This window comes from Helicoverpa zea, chromosome 2 (assembly GCF_022581195.2).
Source record: "Helicoverpa zea isolate HzStark_Cry1AcR chromosome 2, ilHelZeax1.1, whole genome shotgun sequence".
NCBI classification, from domain to species: Eukaryota; Metazoa; Arthropoda; class Insecta; order Lepidoptera; family Noctuidae; genus Helicoverpa; species Helicoverpa zea.
In genome coordinates this window covers 2199458-2223350 of record NC_061453.1, presented here as the reverse complement: position 1 = coordinate 2223350, position 23893 = coordinate 2199458, and the positions used below count along the sequence as shown (strand labels likewise).

The following is a 23893-nucleotide window of genomic DNA, read 5'->3' as shown; positions in this document are numbered from 1 at the left end:
TCGGGACGGTGGTTTAAACCTGGTACTTTTATTATAAGGTGAAAGGCGTCCTGTGCGGCTGGCTGATGTCTTTGTATGAGAATAGCCGTGTCCGACAAGCGACTCGGTGGGAGTCATCATCATCATTAAATTTATGAGGGAGGACTTAGGGGTTACATAAGGAGTTTATAGGGGGAGTTCGTAGTACTTACATACAAGCAAAGACTCGAACAAATATAAGGGTGTGATTTGTAGGGGTAGTTCATATGTAAGGGAGTAACTTTACTATGGGACCATTTAAACAAGAAAATAAAACACAAATTGTAAAATAAATCTTTTTTATAATTTTTAAATATTAATATTTTACTATAATACAAAATTATCACTTTCATTTTTTACAATGCATGGAATTCAGTTTCATAAACTAATACATAATACGGGTTAATATCAAGTATTAAAGTAAAATACTAATAACAAATCGAAAGTTATAAAGATACTAAGAAGACTAGCAAAACTTTACGGAGCACAGACACGATACCTTATATTTTTTAACGACATTTTCTGAATTTAAATAAAAATAAAAAATATAATAACACAGATAATAAATTGCGCAGGGCGCCAAAACGTAAACAGTTTATCGCTCAGCTTTACCAAATAGTCATGTTACATACTTTAATTCTAATTATTATCTTATATTACACTTTAATCAGGGACTATACAAATACTAAGGCACTTTACAGACACACATACTTATTTTTATTTTTAAAATCTTAAACTGAAGAGTTGTTATTGAGTGAATCTCACGAAGGTATTTGGTCCCATAACACAAAAACTTTTAATACTTATTTAATTTCAAACCTACGTGTAAAACTTGAAAAAAATATAATAAAAAAACCGTTATCCTATTGTACTTGTCACTACATGGCTTTTGTATTAGCTACCGTCTGTACTTTTAATTACAATAATAATTGAAATATCATATTAACTAATAAAACTTACAATAGTGTCTGTTCATTGGTCTTAAACCCATAACTATTCAGAGAATTACTATGACAATCTTGCATTCCAGTAATACCAGATCAAAGAAATTATAGAAAGGTCAATATGTATTTAATAACCGACTTCCGAAAAGGGAGGAGGTTCTCCGTTTGTCGGGATCTTCTTTTTTTTTACTTATGGGCGTTCATATGTTTAAATATAATTTGCTCTTCTTTCATTAAGACCTCAAACAGATTAGGTACTGAAAAGAATTTTAGGTATCTTAAGACCTAGAATTTCCCTGGAAACTCCGTAGTAACAAATTCAAAGTAAATTGACCCTTATTACTGGAACACTAAGAGCTGTTTACATTTGGAATTGCCATTCTAAACAAAGGTTCCGTCTAGTCATCAGTTCGTTACTAAATGCGTCAATTTTTCCTTGAATTCCATATGTAATGATTCATTGGTCGTCTAGTATAGCGGTCGTATTAATTAAACAGGTGAATACCTAATTACTTATAATAAAAATATCGTATCGAGACATTTTATTAAGTTACGTCATTTATCACGACTCATTCGACTTCAGTAGGTTACTAGGGCCTTACTATGACGAACCAAAGAGAGTGATTGCAAAGAGATGGTGATATTAAAATAGGTGTCAGACTCTAACTTGGGGTCGTCATAGTGTAGTCCTACATGACACAACTCAGCACTCTTTTGTTTAAGTTTATGATGATGGTAAATCCAAAGAGGGACGTGAATTTAGTCAGAGGCAATGACTGAGTAAGATAAAGAACGAGAATGATAACATGACACATATACGACACAAAAGTAAAATAGTTATAGGAAAAAATAAATAAGAATAGTTAACTGATACACAACAAGTTAATCATGCAATTAACATAAAAGAAGAAATACGGGAAAGTACGCGTCACAGTCTAAAATGCCTCTCGCTCAGCCTAATGTTGTGACTTTACAAGTCGGTGTTAACGCAAAGTTGTGTCATCCGTAAACCACAAAAGCCCAACTTACAAGGCAAGCCAAATCTAATGAGATAGTTTAGTTTGCCTAAATTCATACAATCATCCATCACTTACGGCCTTTTCTGATTAATGTTAATTTTGCTGCAGCTGTGTGTACCATAAATCACGCCATACTAAGAGTAAAATGGCCGCTAAGGACAATAGTTTGCACCTTAGCTTGCGTTGCTCTATCTCTATCATCACCGGCCTAACCAACTATGTTGGGTTCGGCTTTCAGTCTAACCATTTGCAGCTGAATCAGCTGAATACTCATGTATTCTATAAAGCGACACAACGCGCCAGGCGTTGTTCAGCCTTATGATCGATCGACTCGTGCGAGCGTTACTAGCTCCTTCTTAGATGACTACACAAGAGAACAGCAAAATTTACACCAACCACAAGAAGCAATCAACAAAACAAATCCGTGTCAAACACTTGTAGACTTAACCCTAAGAATTGCAATACTCTACCTACGAACTAGCTAGATCAGTTACCCAGCACTTCAATCCGGAGGTTCCTGATGAGAGCAGTGTGGTACCGGCGTTGGTGAAGACTTGAAGGCGCGAGGGAACAGTGAGGAGTACGACGGGGGAGGCTCGTACTCCGGCGGCGAGGGAGGCAGGGGGGACGTAAACAGTTGCTGGGATGCAGCTGTCACTGTGACTGTTGGTGACAGGTCGATGCAAGATGGCGGGATGGTGACTGGAGTGTCTGATGGCTTTGAACGTTTGCAGCAGCATTCTGAAAAATTAAGAAGTTGAGTTATTTTCAACTATTTATAGTACATTTGTCGATGAAGTAGAAATGTTACAAATAATAACCGTCTCACTAATATATTTATTCAAAATTTTTAACACCTTTATATGCTCTCGTATGCATTTGTATAAATAACAGTTTACATGATTGGTGATTGTTCTATTTCAAATTATTGTCAACTGTCAAGTCTTCTATTAGCCACACAAGACACAGTTCCAATTATAATGACCACTTTCCCAAATGCCGTAAAAGTCTTTGATTTACATTTGACTTTGCCTGATCCATCTATAATGTATGATGATCTTTTACTCACCCCAAGCCAAACAGAACATGAGTATAGTAGCGCAGACCAGCATGCCGACTACCATATAACTCCAGGGTCCGTACGGCTCCAGAGCTGCCGCGAACTCCATGAAGGCATTCGACGGCTTCTCCGACTCGCTGATCTTCACTGAAAGGGTCAAATCGCCTGTTGTCAGTTACATCTGAAGCTTAGTTAAATGAATTTGAGGGCACGATAGTGGTGTAATGACAAGTATCGGGACTTTTTGGTACAAGATAGTTGATCTAGCTGTAAACGCGATGCTTTAAAATGATAGAGGATAATGATTTAAGAGAAGCAGTTATATTTTATGGACTAGTGATGGTAATTAAGCCCTACCTTGATATTCCAATTTTTGAGAATTATCGAATATTGGGACATGTGGACATGTAATGATTTTCCCGTATTCATGTAATGAGTAATTACTCATATCCCATGTACTGACGTATGAGCGCTGATAGAATAAGTATTCCCATTCAGCAATATAGGGGAAAATGGCAAGAATCTACGAAGATATTCCATTCAAGTTTTGTTATTGAAGCGCTTAATAAGGAAACTAATTTCAATATTATTATAGAGTAAATTGTTTTGTCAACTATGACTGATAATGATGGACATTCCCATGCCCTCTAAGTTTAGCGGACATTTTACATTATGCAATTGGTTCAATTATCACTTCAAATACAATTAAGGAAATCATCGCGAGAATTTCCAGTTTTCTAGTTTTTGCTATGTGAGTTTAATTCATCCGAGAAGTACGAAATAACTCTTATTTATTTTCAGATTTTCTAGATTTTCCATTCATGTTTTGCATACTCAAGTATTAACATCCAGTCCACCAGCATAACAGTTTTCTTTTTTGCAAATTTTTCTACCTATTTATCTGCTTGCGTCATAATTTGCCTTCACTTTTCCTACCTATCTGAATGTTGTCTTATAACAACATTCAGATACACCAATACAAAACAAAAGCATTTATAAATAAACACTCACTTATAACCGAAGGCTTCGTCATGCCATCAGGTTGGTCCAACCCAAGCAGCTCTTGGTTCCTTGCAGCAAACCTTCTCAGGAGTTCCAGTAACGGAGGATCGTGTCTATGAGAGCAGGCACCTGGGTCTTCGTCTTCTCCACCAGGACAGTGACGAACTCCATCGCAGACGAGGTACGAGGATATGCAGAGACTGGTCACTCCGCAAACGAATTGGGAGTCGTTGGTACAGATTGAACCTGGAAGATAGGAATGGCAGATATTAGAGAAAGATGGTATATTTAAATGTAAGAAGGTAGGTAGTGACTGTAGGTAAATGAGTGTATTGCAGATTTCATGAAAACTACTTGAAAACAATATCATTGGAAATACCTTATGGGCAGTCTTTTAACCATCACTTTGCGGTTTCTGGTTGCATTCGTAATTCATTTGGTATGGATAGTGAGACAACACATTTAATTGGCACGAGCTCTTTGTCACAGGCAATTACTTTGCTAGTCTGTTAATCAAGAAAATTACTATCATCAGATAAACTGCAGTCCGCAATATATTAGGACACTGCAATCATTAAAACATGCCAAGCGTTCACCTTTGGATCTAGATGGCGTAAGCACTTAGTTGTAGGTATTACCTAGTTTATTTAGTGAGAATGAAACTGACTCCAACCACTGTAAGTGGAGGAGTAAAGAGTGTCAACCAAAGGACTACCACTGACTAGAATCCAGCTATGTTCTTTTCTATTCCTTTTGTATTCTAGAGAGTCTTTTGAAGAGTCCTACAGCCTGTAAAGTTACTGGCAGTAAAGGTCTTATTTATTCTTCTACGTAGGTATCTACGTACCACTATTAATCGCAGTAACGACCAGCCGTAACTTCTCCGTGTGCTGGTAGGGCGAAGTGGGGGGGTTCCACACGATCCTCAACTTGGAAGGCAGCAGCTTGGTTCCAGCTCTCGCCGCCACGGCTGCTGCATTTCCTCCGCAGAGGTTTAGACGCCACATCGGTGTTTTTGCGTCTCCGATGTACTGGAAAAATAAATTATAGAGTTATTGATGACCTGGGCAATAAACCTCAGCTGTAATCCAGTGGCAGTCACTATCATCATTCGATATCAGAGGCCATCAAGTGGATATGAGAAAAATTACACTTGATAGCTCATAAAACTACTCGATACGGGTAAAAAGATCAATAAATGCAGTCTACCATTCATGTTGCATGGAAACTTAATACCTCAATCTTTATGCTCGTCCTATTATTCTAATAGAACCAATATAAACTGGATTGGATTGACCTCTTATAAGGAAATTAATTAGTCCTACGGGTTATTCCATAAGGATGCGTGGGATCATATAGGAAGGGTATTCGAGAAGTCCAACGAAAACAACAGAGTACTTCATTGTTGCAGAAATAATTGAAGACATTTGACTCCAATTAACCCGAATATCCTCGTAATACAATAAGCGTACCAAGATATACCCATTCGACTGCAGTCTTGAGAAAACATTACTTTTGTATTCATAAAGGTCAGAAGCATTTAATGAATTATTGCTGTTTACCTTATTAAATGAGATTGTAATCCCAAATTACCAAGAATAAGTTTCGAAAGTTTTATTCCAAAAGATAACGGGATTTACATAGCTTGGACTACATATTCTTAACAGTAACTTTTAATTACATTTATGAAGGTTGTTTCAATCATTAAGGAGCATGAATGAACTGGTGCGCAATTAATCAAGAAAAAAAAGATTTGGCATTCGACCAATTGATTTATAGGTATTTAAGCGAAAGTGGTCCTTGTTTTCCTTACTAGGTCCTACACCTAAACTAGTAACTTATATTCCTTATATCTTATATCTTGAACATTAGTTATACTCACAATAAGCAGCTTGCAGGCATCAGTGCTGTTGTTAACGGGCGCTGATTGGTCGGTCGCCGTGTCCTGCGCGTGAGCAGCTGTCCGCGCACTCCACTTGCGGTTGAGTGCGCCGGCGACTGGCGGCACCTGGAGGTCCGTCAGAATACCTCGGTCCCATTCTGATAGTGACTCCTGAAATAATAAAAACGAGCATTTTAGACTTTAGAACATTTCAAAAGGAAGAACCGGCCATTTTGGATTCATGATTTATTGATGACATGTTCACGACTTAACTCGTGAAATTGGCGATGTTTTTTGAACTAAGTGAAGAGAAAATGACGCTTAGCATTTTTCTGTGGCAATTGTAATCATCAATAATGACAATGAAGATGTAAATGACATTCTTTGCCACCGTATCCAATGAATTTTCATGGGAATTTTCGCCCATCATGTGACTTTTAGTTCTCATCATGTCAAACCGTGTCCGACCTTAAAACGACGGCAATGATAATAACAATGCATGACTGTTAATATAGACACGAAACTTGCAAATAAGAAAAAAGATCTTGCGTCATAGATGTCTATGTTTGACAGGATCATAAAAGTTGCCAAAAATAATGAAAACGTGAATAGCTCGACTGTGATGTGTCCATTTTGTATTCGAAAGAACATTATCATTGTTTAAGTTGAAGCATACAAGTGCATTAAAAAACTGATTCATTGAACAGTTATGATGAATTTCGTTAATGTCCTACACAGTCATACGTGCATACATGAAGATTTTGACAGTAATTAAACATATGAAGTCACGTTTGTTACGATAGCATAAAGAACAAAAGAAAACTATAAATTCAATGGAACATTCGTTAACGTACAGACATTAAGGAGGATAGGTCTTATTGACAATTTCCCTCCGACAAGTCAGTGTCTAGTTGTCTAGTGATGACCATGGTAAGGCATAGATCAAGTAAGAATATTTTCTGTAAAACCTAAGAAGATTAGAGTATCTGGTAGGTACCTCTTAAGAAAGCATAAGGCTATATGTGACAGAAATATTATAACAAAGACAAAGAGGGGGTAATGTAAAGACATGCTTAAGACTAGGTATCTACTTGATATTGCGACTCTAAGGCAAGAAGCTGAAAGGACAAGGCAACACCAACCGCGTTGAAAATTAAAGTAACAATCTGTAAAAACAATTTCAAAAGACCGTAATTGCCATCATTAAAATAATATCAGTCACAATGAAGAAATTAAATAAGAGAATGGTAAAAATAATAATGAAGATTATTATTGAGCTGGACTTGTAAATTATTCTTGTGATGACGTGCTAAGTCAATTAGCAGTTATTGACTTTGTGCCGAAGATGAGGTAAGTTATAGACAAGAATATACGAAATATATTTGAAGATTTGTTAATAATAATATTTGTTTCATCACATTTAAATCTAAGCTATGATAAGCTTAAAGTCCATATCCGATATTCCGATCAAAGGTTATGATCGATTCGGCGTGACAACATGGGTAAATCCCTTGAAATTAAATACAGAATCAAATTAAATTCAGAAAAAAATATGAGACAGATAGATCTTAAAAGTCTTGATGACCCTTAAGCTAATTATAATGACCGAATGAGCTATCCTGAAGGATGCTTAAAATCTGTGCCGATTAAGTATTCAGGTAGTTTTTGTATATATCGCAATTGCATCCAATTTGTTCAACAGGTTAATATTTATAGCAAGTCTACGTACATTGAATTATAAACAAAATCATTGTTTGCAAATCCATTTAAAATTCTACTGAGAAATGTAAGCCTGTGTGTGTGTGTGTGTGTGTAAAAACATATAAAACCTCGTCACTTGACACAGCGGTCCTCTCTAAGGAGATCAGCTAGCTGCGCAAGACAAACTATGTTAAGTGCAAAAGCATTTCTGCAGACTTCACGTAAGTAGGTAAACTTAATTATGTGAACATGTTATTGTCCAAAAAGTCAAGAAACCCTTATAAAACAAAATCATTCTACTTAGTATTCCACATGCACGCAAGGTCGTGTAATGCAAGAATTTACGATCTGAATTGCACATAGTTTTTGCACAAGTTTCAAAAAATTTGTATCGTAATCACGAACGATTATTCTGTTTCCTTTAGAAGATGAATAAATTAGTGTTTTTATGTAAGCTTTGTTGTAAAACTTGAAACAATGCGAAGCTAGGAAATCCGCCTGAATGGTGATGCGATCATTCCCATAAGAATGTCTTTGTGCTATGTAAATCTACAGGACTGATTTATTTAGTTCTAGATTAGAATTGCAAATATGCTTATTTTTTTCATGGTTTAATAGGTTTGGATCTTGATTATTTACTGCCAGAAATTAATGCAATATGGCAAACATTATCTACACTGTTCTATAATTAAAAAACGGGCTAGCGACAATTGTTTGTAGCTTCAATTCATTATATTTTCAAAATCATTACAAGAATTGAAACGGGTATTTCCTCGCGGTATTTCACTTTTATATGCATGCCTAAACAGCTGATTATGCTATCTATCTACATACCATTAATTTCCACCACATTGTGATGCTATGGCACACAGCGATATAGTTCAGCATATGAGTATGATAAAAACTTGGAATCGCTAACACAATAGGTGTTATGAAAACCTCAACAATGGAATCTGTTACCCAACTGGGTTGACTACCAGTATGTATGTGTGTAGCACATAGTGAGCCAACAATTAAACCATTGTCTTGGCTTACTGAGCTGAAAGTAAACCTAAGTTTTGAAGATAAAACCGTGAAACTGCAAAATAATATCTTCGCGTCTCTCCTCGTCATTTGAAACTTCTGCACGACTTCCGTTTTGCGGTTTGCCAATTAGGGGGATCCATAGACAAGAAAAGAGGGTGTCGAAGCTGTTAATGGAGCACCCGTAGATCCATGGACTTGAAAACAGATAAGGGGGCTGATCCATTGCATTGTAACCGATCTGCACACCAACGATCCCATGAAGTTCAAACAAATAAGTAATAGAGTGATTCATGAGGAAGGTTTAACGTGTTTCGCCACTCCACAGTGCCCCTTCAAGAGATGTCGACGAATATCCGCCGAGTAATGCTTGATTCTATAATTTATTTATTCATTTTAACATTGCAAGTAACCTTCTGATTCTGATTTTTGCATCTGCGAGGAAACATCACTGGATAGTTTTTCTGCCCGCGCCGTACAATCTGGTATCGTGGGATAGATCAGTGTTTATGTCACAGACATGACGTGACAAACAAAGGAAATATGATGACTGCGAGTTCAGTTACATCAGTATTTCATATAACGTTTATCGGAAGTATTATATAGCACTGAGGTTGTTATTTAATAACTCTTGCAGCACGAAGAAAATATTAAGAAAACAAAAAGGACCTCATAATATTACCTAAATAAACTTTTACCTTCACAAAGACCTTTAAAGTTTTCATTAATATTTAGCCCATAAAACAAGTTAATTAATTATTATAGTTATAACATTCATAAAGAGTAATTGGCCAGCCATTTGTTCCACTTCAGTTCGGGCACGACAGTTCCTGTTTAGGCATAGACAATAAATTGATAAATTGTCTATGGTTGCTGAAAGTGAAAATGCAGGAAGTAGGGTTTACGTAATCTGTAGTCTATGCTATTTATCGTTAAAGGAATAAATCATAATACAGAGTTAGGTATAGTTTGTCTAGTCTTGGAGAAAATTATACTGGGCATTTCCATCAGGATATTGTAAGTATGTAAATTACAATCTGCCAACACCAGTTGAAAACATGAAAGTCAAGCTCTCTGTTATGTTAGCTCTCAAAATAATATTACTATAAGCATGTATTGTCACAGAAAAGTTGCAAATACATTTATGTGTATTTATCTATCTTCAATGACATTATATGTAGGTATCTATAAATCAAGTAATTTACACAAACAGGCACCTATTCTTTCAGAATCAGAGAAATCAGACAGGATATAAATCTATAATCGTTATTGATCTTATCAGTCAAATACGGAACTACGGAAATACCAAAATATATTGCCCTAATGTATCCATTAACGGCCTACATAATTATTAATGTATGTTCTAAATGAGTGGCATATGTATGTCTGTATATGTCATAAAAGTTAATGGTCGCGTCACGCCTTCCGTTTAACCTTGCAGCCCTTCACCTAGACACAGTTATGATTGCATTGATTTTATGAACTGGTCTAGATACATATGTATATTAAAGGACGAAGCTTTGTATAAAAAGGTTTAATCATAATAGGCATTTTATCGTCCTATTGCAACATTGCTGGCCTCCTCTCACACTGAGAAGGATTGAGCGTTAATCACTGCACTTGCTCAAAAGATGTGATATACTTCTTTATTTAAAAGTTTCGGCACATTCTAACAATTTTAAGTTTGGAATTTCACATGAATGGACGTGGAATACCAGGAATATATGTATAATATACAACACTTACTAAGTCATAGGGAATAGACTAAATAAAACCTTTGTGGTTCGTTTGGTCACCGAGGAGCTACATTTGATAGGCAATTCATTTGAAAAATTATGGGTACCCAAGTATGTGTCATGAAAGGAAATGATTGAATGGTGTCATTGCATGAGCATGTAATAGCAATATATTGGAGTGATGGGGATAAATCCATTGTAAAAGTAAATCATGATGACAATCCAGAGGGATTGTCATCATGATTTACTTTTTTTACATCACTACAATAAAAACTTGAGGCCTCATGATGACAATCCAGAGGGATTGTCATCATGAGGCCTCAAGTTTTTTGAAAAGCTATTGTTCCTTTTTTATATACTGTCTGGTGTATTCATAAATTTCATTCATTGTTTCTTGATACTTAATTCAAATGGTGAGGTATTTTTAAATCGTGAATCTAATACAATTTTGCTATAATGTTTGGATGAGTCTTGGTACTTGTGTTTAAGACATGTGTCAGGTATAGTAATTAATATTGTTTACCATAGGCTAGCGTGATAAAATGCCATAATAATTACCTCCCACCTGGCCCATTGTCTACACAGCAAGTAATAGTATCAAGTAACATGATTATCTTCTAATTTTCCTGCTAGGAAATATCCGAGAGTAAACAATAAACATGTCTACATAATATTATATTTATCTTAATAATCTATCATGCTAATAATAAAAAATATCTTCATCTAGAGATAGACCCAAGAAAAGATGGATTGACTGCGTGAAAGAGGACATGAACGAGAAGGGAGTGGATGTTAGTATGATGTCTGACAAAGAGAAATGAAAGCCAAATAACTTGGGTACAGGACAGGAAGAAGCAGAATAATAATCTCACGTGTCGTATCGTACTCTCACCTACATATCGTATATTACTTGAATAAGGTAAAAAAGAAGATTTATGATCCAACTAAATTGATTGATTGAACACTAATTAAGCAATAGGTAAGTTTTCATAAATGACTTAGTGATTTATGACTTTAAGACCAGAAGTACACTACCTGGTTTCATTAGTCACAGCTACAAGATGAAAGTTATTAATTTGTCAAAAAAGACAACAAATCTATACTAATACTAATCTATATATATAAAAGAAAGTTGTGTTAGTTACACCACTAACTCAAGAACGGTTGAATCGATTTAGCTGAAAACTGGCAGGGAGATAGTTTAGAGCCAGGAGAAGGACATAGGATAGTTTTTATTACAATAAATAAAAATAAAAAAATACAATTTATTCCGGACATACAGCGCCATCTATTGATCAAACCAAAAATCTGCCGGATGCCACTATTCCACGCGAAGTCGCGGGCAAAAGCTAGTATAATACTAAAGAGGAAACCTTTTTTTGCTTGTTTGTTTGTACCTACCCTAAAGGCTCTGAAACTATTGAATGGATATGAAAAATTCTTTCACTGTTGGAAAGCTTCACTCTTCGCAGGTAACATAGGCTATTTTGTATCCAGGTACGGTACAGTACACAACAGTAATTCCCACGAGAAGCAGGCATAAAACGGCTATACGTTATAATCTAGATGAGATCTAGGCACTAAGCCTAATGCCTGCCAAGGCAACGGCAAGGTCTTAGCAAACGTGATCCGAGAGACCTTGAGCTCAAACAACGCATTTCTATATAATGCAGGATTTCTTGTAAAAACTGTGGTAAAGTGTATGCCTTAACATTCATAGAGTCTGAGTAACATATGAATTATGTAGTGTGTGATGCAGGTTGCTTTTGTGAATGAAGTAAGGCCTTCCTACATTATTCATTATTATATTGAGATTCGTTTTTTCTATCTTTTTACCGACCCCGAAGAGTAAAAAAGGAATGGTTATAAGTTTGGCCGTCTGTCACCAGGCTTTATTCCATGTACCATGATAATTGTTTTTTTTTGTTGTTATTTTGGCGGGCTCCCACATGCAACAAACGAGATTCTTCGTTTTACATTGTAGATACATGGAAGTCTTCTTCATAAAAACTGCCAGTTTTTATGAAGTGACTTTAATTTTTTTCAAAATTCATGGTTTCATCATTTCAAGACATGATCTTTTAGTCAACAATACCAACTTAATGTAAGTTGAATGTGAATGCATTATGCAATTTATCCTGCTGCACTATTTAGCATAGACCTTGATGACTGAATACCGATCGCGCCATTCACACTAAGTATTCCCTTTCTCGAAGCCTCCGACGTTAACTTAAGTGAGCATGACTTTAGTATCATCTTAGTATTAATACAAGTCTAATATAAGTCCGTCAAAAATCATCAAATGACCCCTCCCGCTGTGGGTTAGCAGCAGTGAGGGAGTGTCAGACTCTTACTGACTAAAAACCGTCGTGTTCCGTCGTAGGCCTTTTATGTACCAGGGCCGCGGTAACTCTTTCGAACAATCCCGCAGCCCGTCTAATATAAGTCTGGAATTCGTTTTATACTAGCTTCTAGAAAAGTTTCCACTGATTTACGGCACTCTGACGCAACAAATGTTTCTTCTGGTCTACTCGCTCCAGCAAAACCAAACGTGTTTTTTTCGTGTGAAAGATGTTCCACGACATTGTGTTTTTCTCAGGCAATGATAATGTCTGTTTAGATGATTTTTATACCAATTCAGGTAAGTTGCGGCCATTAATAAATGCCAAGAGAAAGATTTGCACTCCTGCTACGTGCATATCTGCAAAGCCCCCGCTCTTGCATATTTTAAATGTATTTACGTCGATGGCATAGAATTTACAACGTTGTGCGAAAAACTCAGTGCTGTGTTCCCTTTAAAGTTCCTAGGTATTCCTGATATACTACGGGTGGTTTTTATTATGATTATTACCCAGGCTTAGCTAAATTTGTAACTAAAACTGGCAAAAGACACAAGACTGACCGACCCGCCTAAACATGGCTGACCTGATTTCATTCGCAAAAGGTGGAGGTCGTATGCCATAGAGGGTTCCCCTAACGAATTGTTTAGCTTTCTTGATAACTCGTACCTATGGCACGCACGCGACTTTATAAGAACTGGTCAACCATAATAGTAAAACAGGCGGGTGATTTGAGGAGCAAAAGATATTCCTGATTTCTCATTCTGTAATTACTTTTAGTAGTTTTTTACTAAAATAAATAAAATAGATAATTGTTTTCACAAACGTAAGTAAAAGAAAATTGTATGACAGAGCCTTTGTATGCTAATTAATAGGTAATTACCGAGTCCTTCCTCATTTCTCTCGCCTTCATTGTATGTAGGTAATAAAACATTAAAAGTGCATAGGAATTACGAGTAAGTATGTCTACGTTTGTAGTAATACCGCGAAAAACTCTTTTTAATAACGAGTAAGAGTACCCATCTTTTTTACCGAACTGCTTTTCGGTGTATATTTTGGCTTGAAAACGCGACATACCTACACACTTTCTTTCGCATTTGTATTTTTAGTACCTAAGGATTGAAAATATAAATCTTTTTCCCGATTGTTTTCCTCGTGCACCAAAACATAATTCATAATTTGGACGCTCGTCAAAAGTTAATATGACACATCGAGACAATAGGTAGGTAAATGCCTGAGGATGTAATGATGCAATATTATAAAGTTAGTCATTTTACAACCGTTTACGCATTGACAAGCAAAGTCATTCATTACGATTTTCTTGACATTTTCCCCTTCGTAGACGTGTAGGAATTTAAATGGACACTTGGTATGCAAATTCACACAAACTAAACTTGTATTATTGAACTTAAAGCTAGTAAGTATTTTATAAAGTTAAATTATGTGTGCTAAAAGCCAAAATAGTTATAAACCGTAATCCCACCTTTAACCACATTTTAATGATTATACTTTCACATTTTAATATGGTCAAAAGCAATTTACAAATCAACACAGAATTGACACAAATTGATACATCATTAAATAATAAAAATGGCTTTTAAACCAGTACAAACCGTTTGATAATAAAGATTTGAATTGAATATAAAAAATAACAGTGATGACGATGACTTGAGCAATTTTAAATAAAGAACGGTTTAATATTTTTGTATTATTGATTGACCACTAACTGTAAACATATGGTGACCGAAGGTTTTGATCACGTAAACATGTAGTTTATACCTATTATGAGGATAAATTGTATTTTTAATTAAGTCATGCCATTTTCTTTCAAAACACTGAAACTTACCAATCCGTAGTCCAACAAACAGTTTTTTTTAATAAGAGATGACTATATTGGAGTTATTTTATTTGAATATTTTTTTAGATATTTGCCAATATGTATATTTATCAGATCACATTTTTATCACCCAATCACAACGAGTCGCGGCCACAAAAACCTGATATAATTTAATTACGCATGATACACACACAGGTACACAATCTGTGACGATCGGTATAGACACACCCACACAGCCTTGAAGGTGACATAACACATGGAAATCTCGCTATTAACCTTTACACGGCGTGACGTCACGAGCCATTTTGAATTAAATGGGCGCGAAATGTTATTTTATCTGTGGCAAGAGATTTGGCAATGATAATTTGTATTTCTTAATATTTGGAAGTGTAAAGGTAGCTACAATAATAGGCATTATTGAAAATAGACTGAGTTTTAGTAAAGCTACTATATTTTATGCCAATTTCTCAAAAAACGACCCACTGGAGCTGCCTATTTTGACAAACTCAAGCCAATAAAAAATCCCATCCCATTTATAAAAGAAAAATCTATCCCATATCTTCCGAATCGTAAAAAGTCAATAAATTACATCTAAGACCTGATTGATTACATCATTTAAAGCAACAGTCAAGAGATTATTTATTGATGGTAATGACGTGACAATTTCACTAATGAACCGTTTGATAATGATTCAGTTACCATTTCACAACTATCAACTAGTAATATTGGGAAATTATTGCGAATTTTATAATCAGCATTGATAGCTTTGATATGTTAATGAGCTATAAATTTTATATTATGTTTATCTAAAAACCAACTTAAATAGCCTGTGAGTAATTATTAATATCACAAAGTTTTTCGGAGAGCAAAAATGGTGAAAATATGTGTTTCATTGAATCATTACACTACACTAATAGATAGGCAACAGTGAAAAAGGGCAGTCACTTATACTTACCTAACTATATTGGTAACCTTGGTAATTGGTATGCTTATTCTTATAAATAATAACATTATTTCATACCTAATAATGTAGATTATGATATTAATAGTCAAACCTATAATAAAACGATTATCAAGTCTTCTCAGTATCCATTGACGTTTGTATATTAATTGCACTTAATTGTTATTTAAAAATATGAAGTTATGAGAAATCATAACAGTCATAACTTCTGGTATTTATATCAGAATAAATTGCTACAGAGTCATATGACTTTATCCTATCTCTACCCGTGTATTGCAAAGGGTAATAAACGTTGCAGTAAAAAGTGGGGTGTTATGAATTTCAGTAGAGTCTCACTGACCCATCTTAATGACTTAAACAACACTAATCTAAGTTATAAACTAATGCTAATCTATATGTGCTAATCCTAATCCTAATATTATAAATGCGAAAGTAACTCTGTCTGTCTGTTACGCTTTCACGTCTAAACCACTTAATTGATTTTTGGTACAGAGATACTCATAGAGTTGACCTTGAGAAAGAACACAGGATAGTTTTTATCCCGGACTTTTGAAGAGTTCTCTTGGAAACGCGATATAACCGAACTCTACGCGGGCGAAGCCGCGGGCAGAAGCTAGTATACCTAATAAAGAGGAACCATTCTTTTGTTTGTTTGTACCCGAAAGGCTCCAAACCTACAGAGCCACTGCTAAAAAAGCTAGTTGTAATATAATAACAGAACAAAACAGACAGACAGTCTAATTAATGTCGTTGTGAATGCAATTAAGTTGCAGTATTCGCGCAATGCAGTATAAAAAACAACCGTAACGCAGGAACTCGAACCAGTTAGCTGCTATTGTCGAGTTTTTCTTAGATATACTTACAAAGTTGTGAAGAAAATTGACGTTAAGATCAATATTTTCGTATAATTTAGCTTCATGTGACTTTAAAGTCATACGTAAAGAAAGGCTGGAAGTCTGGGGAAACATCTACAGTAAACTAAAATAGAAAATCATGAAAGCAATTTTAGCTACTATTTATTATATTAGGGTGATCATCAGCTTTTAAGGAATCCAAAATTTTCAATTAAAATACAATTGAGTACCTAAGTACATTGAACGTTTCATAAAGCGCTCTTATACGCGACAAAGACCCGGAAGTTTTTCTTCCTTCTTAGCAGCCAGTATTATTCACATTTCAGATCACATATTATAGTATGTCGTATCATATCACCTACACGATGATTTTTTTTATTATGACAGTGAGCTCATCGGTAAATATCTAAAGGTCATTTAGAACTAAAACAAATATACTTAGCTCTATTTGCACTAGTCTTCCTAATATGTTCTTAGAATAAAAATCGTGACCGTCTACATAAGTCTGAAGCTTCAGACTGTATTTTCCTGTTAGAAGTCAAAAATCAGGAAAAATATGGATTGAAGATGATAAGTCAACGAAATGCATAAGGATCTTAGCTTTTAGGCGTTAAGGCTTTTTGTTACCTTTTATTATATGGACGATTGACTAATATTACAAAATATAAACTTACAACCACCGCTGAACTCCGTATGAACTCCGTACATATACGGAAGGTGAAAAAACTACAGTAGCAGCCAACTACATAAAATGTTATTGATAAAAATACGAATACTGTAAGGTAAGTTTACATATTCCGCCAAATTAAAATCCTCGTATAATATCTATTGATTAACACACATACACAGTATAGATTGTTCACCCTAACCAAGAATAGGCCTCTGTGAGAGAGGTAAATGGCCACACACATACTACCATTATTAACATTTTAAATAGATTGTTGGAATATACGACACATTATTGTAACCCATTTTATTTGCTATTCAAAAAATAAACAGAAACGAAAATCATATTTTTACTTAAATAGTCTTTGAAAAGCTTGTAAGTCAAACAGGAAGCTTAGTATAGCCACATTACGTACATCTATACTAGATTTCACATTTATAAACCAACAATTAAACCTTTTTGAGAAACTGCCTGATTTCTCAAAATGGGCACCAAGCAATGACTAATACAAAAATGCCAAACGAAGATACTCGTAAAACAGTCGCATGAGATCACGGTAAGCCCCTGATATGCAAATCTTTGAAAAATATACGTTTCAAAGTATTATAAGGCGTCAATCCTTATGTTGATTCAGAATAAACTGGTTTGGTCGTAGGAGGCGAGTCAATGGTAGACGGTCAACAACAGCTAACCGACCAAGTACAAAATACTCTATTTGCTGAAATTCCTAAAAAAGATCATGTATTTCCAATTTTGCCGGCTTACAACATTGGGAAGGAATGTGAACATATTTACGCAGCTATAAAAGATTTGTAGTATTCTGTATTTGTAAAGGATATTATTGGGAGGCTCTACGTAAGTCACGTTCTTGAAGATTTCTAGAGAATAAATGGTACAAAGAGCATATTTTTATGATGAAATCAAATTACTGAGGAGTCATACAGGATAAGACGGAAGGGATTTTCCAATTGAAAATAATGATAAAAATAGAATTGAACAAAAAACCTATAGATTTTTAGATGAACCTACGATTATTAACTGTAATCATAAGTAAGACTTGATTGGCTACAATATTGCTAAGAAAAAGATTTGAGTTAGTCATGCAGACGTAGGTACAGCACGATACGGTTTTCCTAAAGATATTCTTCAACAATCTCTTTTAAACCCTGTTATATCAAACAAAAGACCTTTTTAAATTAAAATTGATGAAGTTTTAAAAACTAAGGATTCCAGACTAAGAAACGATAAACAGGAAAATATGCAAACACTAGTAGAAGCAAATTATGAATACTAATTAGCAGAAGTTATCTTTAAGATCGATGAAATGAAAATTAGTTATTAACAACATTATACAATTAAATTGAATATTCATGACAGCGACAATTGTGGTAAGTTGCACAACGCCAATATACTTTATGATAACCTGATAGTAATCTTGAATAATACTAATTAATGTTAAAGGCATGCTACAAAATTGCAAACTAGAATTAATTTAACTGTAATGCCAGTCGGGTAAGTTTATGCGTCAATAAGGTATATAATGATAACTAAATATCTACATATAACGACCCTCAGAAATTAAGACCTACTGCTTGGCTTCTTCTCAAGCTGAGAAGACTTGAAACTCATGACTTTTTATTGCTCTAAGTAAAAATTGTCTAGCTGATAATATTCTGATGAATTTCCGGTGACCGCTAGCTAGTCCTTGGATACGGAAAACACGCGCATTTATTCCCCTAGGCAAGAACGCTAATGCATAATTAATTGCATAAGTAATAAGGTTATCTAAGCCGAGAAAGCATGACACAAACATGAACAAACTACAAACAACGAAATATGGTTCACTTCCATATTTACGTAAAATCTTTAGTCAATGGTCCTCTTCCCTACTACGTTGGCGTCGGCTTCCAGTCTTACCGGGTGCCGCTGAGTACCGGTGCTTTACAAGGAGCGACTACTTATCTGACCTCGTCAACCCAGTTACCCGGGCCACCTAATACCTCTTGGTAAGACTGGCGTCAGACTTTACTGGCTTCTGACTACCCGTAACGACTGCCAAGGATGTTAAATGACTACAGTTTAACGTGCCCTCCGAAACACAGTCATTATATAGTGTCCATACTTAGAAAGTATGTACATACAATCTTTAAAAAGTTGAATTGGCACTTGACTGACTTGGAATCGAACACACACTCATACTTGAGAGGTTGGTTTTTTACCCATTAGGCTACCACGACATAGTTCATCAGGTGTACTGATCGTGATTTCCATCAATAAAACCCCTGACGATGTGGGTCAATTGCAACAATTATGTTCGTTATCAGGCACCGAACAAAAGGCCACTCATGAAAGTCATGTGATGACGCAGAAACCATTGACTCTGAAGATGTCATGCTAATTACTGCAGATAATGATTCCAATAATGGACATGCTTCATAATTACGTGTTACTATGAGTTTTACTACTTGTTCTGGTGTAAATAATAATGTATTGTGTAATAGACAAAGAGACGCCTGTTGGTTTTGAACACGATGAGGTACTTTATGTTCTTTGTTATATTAAAGCTTGTTTGTTAGACGTTTTCAATGAGAACTGCGTGGATACTGTACAAATCTAGCAAAGACAGCTTGAGTAGGATACTAATTAACTATGAAAATGCATTCTCTAGTCACACCTAAAGCTGTATCAAAATGTAACCCAATTGTCAACGTTGACGTCATAAACAAGAATGTAGGTGGCACAGTACCAGCAAGACAGTACCAACCAAATGGTAGAACCAGTTGTACAAATTAACATAACAACAAATGACGTTTAAGAAACAATAGAGAAAGTAAATGCAAGAAACAAAAGTTTCACCTACTTTTTTTCCATCTGTCTGAAGATTGTTAAGAGTCCATTGTGAATACGTATCTTTGTTTGACCGGTTCCAATATTCTATCTTTCTCTTGGTTTGCCTACTACAGATATGTATGTACTTTCTAAGTATACCTTAGACACCAATTACTGTGTTTCGGATGGCACGTTAAACTATAGGTGAACGGCTGTCATTGAAAATCCTTGACAGTCGTTACGGGTAGTCAGAAGCCAGTAAGTCTGACACCAGTCCAACCAAGAGTATTGGGTTGCCCGGGCAACTGGGTTGAGGAGGTCAGATAGGGCAGTCGCTCCTTGTAAAGCACTGGTACTCAGTTGAATCCGGTTAGACTGGAAGCCAACTCCAACATAGTTGGGAAAAAGGCTCGGAGGATGATGCTCTTGATGTGCTTACTACAGATACAATTTTGACATTAGTCCCATACAAGTAATGTCAATTTCTTATCTCTAGTAAGAGAAACAACAGATAGATAGAATATTGGGACCGGCCGTTATGAGTATTGTATGACACAAATGGTCGTAAGAATTGATTAGCTGATTGTAAAAACCCATTTATTTTAATGAGTAGTTCAAATAAATGAAGTCATAACTCATTTAGAATTGTAATAAGACTTTGAAGTGTCCTTTTAATAGCTTCTCGATATGCCTCTTCTTTCTTATCTTAAGTTGGTTTTCAATCTAACTGATTATCAATTTTTGTAAGTAGAGCAGTAATTTACGTCATAATTTCATGCTTGAGAAATAAGGAAGTTTTAGATAAGAAAAGTTTCAATAGCATGATTTCATGTGAGATCACAATATTGGAAACCTTTAACCGAAGTACAAGTTTAGCAATCAAAGTATAACCAATAATAAAATCCCATATTTCATGAATGAAATAAACAGTTCTCAATTACAATCCCAAAAACCAGTTTTAGTTTAGCAAAAAATAAGCTCGTTCACATGAGTAGATGAAATAATTAGACCTGTGTTCAGAGTGTGGGAATTTGGACTTTAATCAATGTAATTTTCATATGATGTCGGCAATTTGGCGAATTAATGTCAGTTTTTTGCGTGGTGGTTAAGAGAATTTGGATTTTAATGCGTAGATAAAGGTATGATGAAATTATTGTATGGTTAGGAATAATATGAATTTCTATGGAGCGGTGTTTGAATGAAGATTGATGAAGAGGGAGAGGATAACTGAAGATGGATGGATTGTCTGAAAGATGATATGAACAAGAGAGAGTCAATGCTAGTAGGATGGATGACAGAGTGCAATGGTAGTGAAAAATAATTACGGATATCTCTAATAAAATTGGGAAAAAGCACGAAGAAGAAGAAGATTTCTTGCCAAGACATGATTTGCCATTTTAATAAACCTTTCCTGAAGACAGGTGTACAAATGAAGGTAGCTACGAGTAATCAAATGAATGCATAATTACATACGTCTTGTTTACACCTCGTCTCATGTATGAAGCATAGTAAGTGCAATCTGCTTTACATACCTGAAACAAACAAACAAAATGTAATTAATATTTATATAAAGACTTAATGATAACGTTAAAGTAGTTATTATTATAGAAGATGACATAATTAGATAATAATACAAAGTCGTAAAGAAATGATCAACGTAAATGAATGAAACATTTGAAAGACGGATCATCCCTGAAAGAATTAATGATAAATGAGCTAAAAAGGGTTGAAATTGTAGGATTTTAATAATGGCATGATGTGACAACAACAGCTGGCTCAAAACAAAATGAACAGACAATTTTTCCAAATATTTTTGACAACGTAGTGCGAAAAACACTAAATATTATGAAAGATCATGTGACTTATACAAGAGAACAACAAGTTTTTCAAGCGTGGTGACCGACATGGCGTTAATTAAACATGGCTAAAATGAATAGTACGTGACTTTAGCGGCGTACGATTCATAAGAGAATAGGTATAAATAATATTTCTTAACAAGAATTCAACTATTAATAAAGACAATGATATAGCTATCATTGTTAATAAATTCGATGAATTTGAAAATGTCAAGTTAAGTCGTCCATGTAGCAGGATTGCTTGTAAAGATTTTGGGTGGGAAACCGACTGAAGAGATAACATATAGTGCAGAAAGAATGCTAAGGCAGGCTGCGACACTCATTCAGATCTATCCCTCAGGACACGGGCAAAGCCGCTAATAATATTACTCGATAATGACGGAAAGCAAAGACCGATTCAAACAAGGGCATTAAATATTTGAACTAATCCATCAAGCAAGAATTACATTGTGAAACACAATATCACGAAGTTCGTTCATAATGCAACACTAATGTCTGGTTTGTAGCATGCAAGACCAATTACTCATTTCATTCAATTGAGTTCTCACAACTTAGATTGGCTGGGTAAATTGAATCACTCACTTATTGTACTTTTATTCTTAATGTATGAGAAGAAAGGAAACTTGTTAAAATAGAGTTAATCTATACTGATGCAATAAGGACGACACATTTTTTTTGTTTGTCTGTTTGACTCCGAAACTACTGAATTGTTTTAAAAAAATATTTCACTGTTGGAAATATAAACTCTTCCCGAGTGACATAAGCTATATTTTATCGCGATACGGGCAGTAGTTGCCACGGGACGCGGGTGAAACCGCTAGAAAAAGGGTAGTCATAAAATATGTGATTAATAGTGTCGTCGATATGTGTCACGGTATAAGGCGTGATTTTCATCATGTTATCATAAGTTTACAAAGACCATTTCCTGATCATGTACCACAGAAATGAAAAGCAAAACAGCATATAATTGATGCAGCTAATTGTTTAAACAAACTTAATTGTCAATGTTAACACTTGAACAATTAATCATATTTACTTTAAATACGTCAAGACAGTAATAATATATTGACCTGTGATGTGAACCTAGGCATTATGACTTGCGGTCAGTGGCCTAGCTTATCTGAGCAGACACTGGTCATCCTGAGACAAGGGAAAGAGAGTAATAAGATAGATAGCCTTTAATCTGTGCAGATGATAATTGGTACGTGGAAGTAGGTAACGTGGAATAATAAAGGATATGTCACATAAAGATTTTAATATAAGACTTATAGATCTTGGGAACATCACTACATCGCTTTCTTTGTCCCTATATACATATGTATGCCTAAATCTGTGAAACTACGAAATGGATGCGGTTTGTTTAATAGATAGAGTGATTGAAGAGGAAGGTTATAACATCCATTAAATAGTGGGAAAGGACTGTAATTTTTAATTTTAGCATTGCACCCGTGCGAAGCCGGGGCGGGTCGCTAGTTGAAGATAAATTACAAGGACATCGAAGATAATCCCAAGATTTTATCTATAATTGTAAAAGTGAATTATTGCATGGCGAGGAAAATTTATAAAAATCAGATAAGTTATACGGGTATCGGGGAAAACCACTAGCTATGAATCAAGTTAATTAAGATTTAGATACAGCTTGCCAATGACTTAAATTCAAGTTCCCAATGCGTGCTTTTCAAAATGTACCCAATCTGGTTAAAAACAGATAGAATTGAACTCCATAATATTTTCAATATCAATTATTAATATCAAACCAATAAAACCTAGTGACTGAATGAAACCTAGTGCTTTGCAAAACAAAATTAACAATAGTACCTAATTATTAAAATGACTTGATTGCTATGAGGAAACTAATGAATTACGATAAAAAATAATAACAATAGTGATAACCTACCACAATACAAATAAAAAATACTCAATTAATAATAGATTTTTGTCATTAAATTAACAAAATCCTCGTAAAACAAAAGCCGGCGATGAAGAATGATTCCAAAATCTTGCAGATTACGCCAATCTGACCTTTCTGGAGGTGTGAAACAATTTGGAAATGAACCATTGCAGTTAACAGTAATATCATTGTATGCAGAAGATGCACTTACGAAACTATCTGCGAAGTTAACGCGAGTTGCAGTAGCTGTTTCGACATTACCATGTGAATTGGC

General features: G+C 35.1%; 1 protein-coding gene across 2 annotated transcripts in view; it reads right to left on the bottom strand.

Annotated features, from left to right (window-relative positions):
* Positions 1–303: 303 nt before the first annotated feature.
* The window catches only part of LOC124642531, a 102200-nt gene continuing 78610 nt past the window's right edge, over positions 304–23893 (bottom strand). Inside the window, exons 3-7 of one of the 2 annotated variants that reach the window (XM_047180974.1) lie at positions 5926–6096; positions 4891–5074; positions 4053–4289; positions 3051–3206; positions 304–2722 (exon numbers count right to left, since the gene is read on the bottom strand). In XM_047180974.1, coding sequence (XP_047036930.1) covers positions 2484–2722; positions 3051–3206; positions 4053–4289; positions 4891–5074; positions 5926–6096 — 987 coding nt within the window. In that variant the 3' untranslated portion in view covers positions 304–2483. The remainder of the gene's footprint in view (positions 2723–3050; positions 3207–4052; positions 4290–4890; positions 5075–5925; positions 6097–23893) is intronic. The other variant, XM_047180975.1, reaches the window with a different exon arrangement.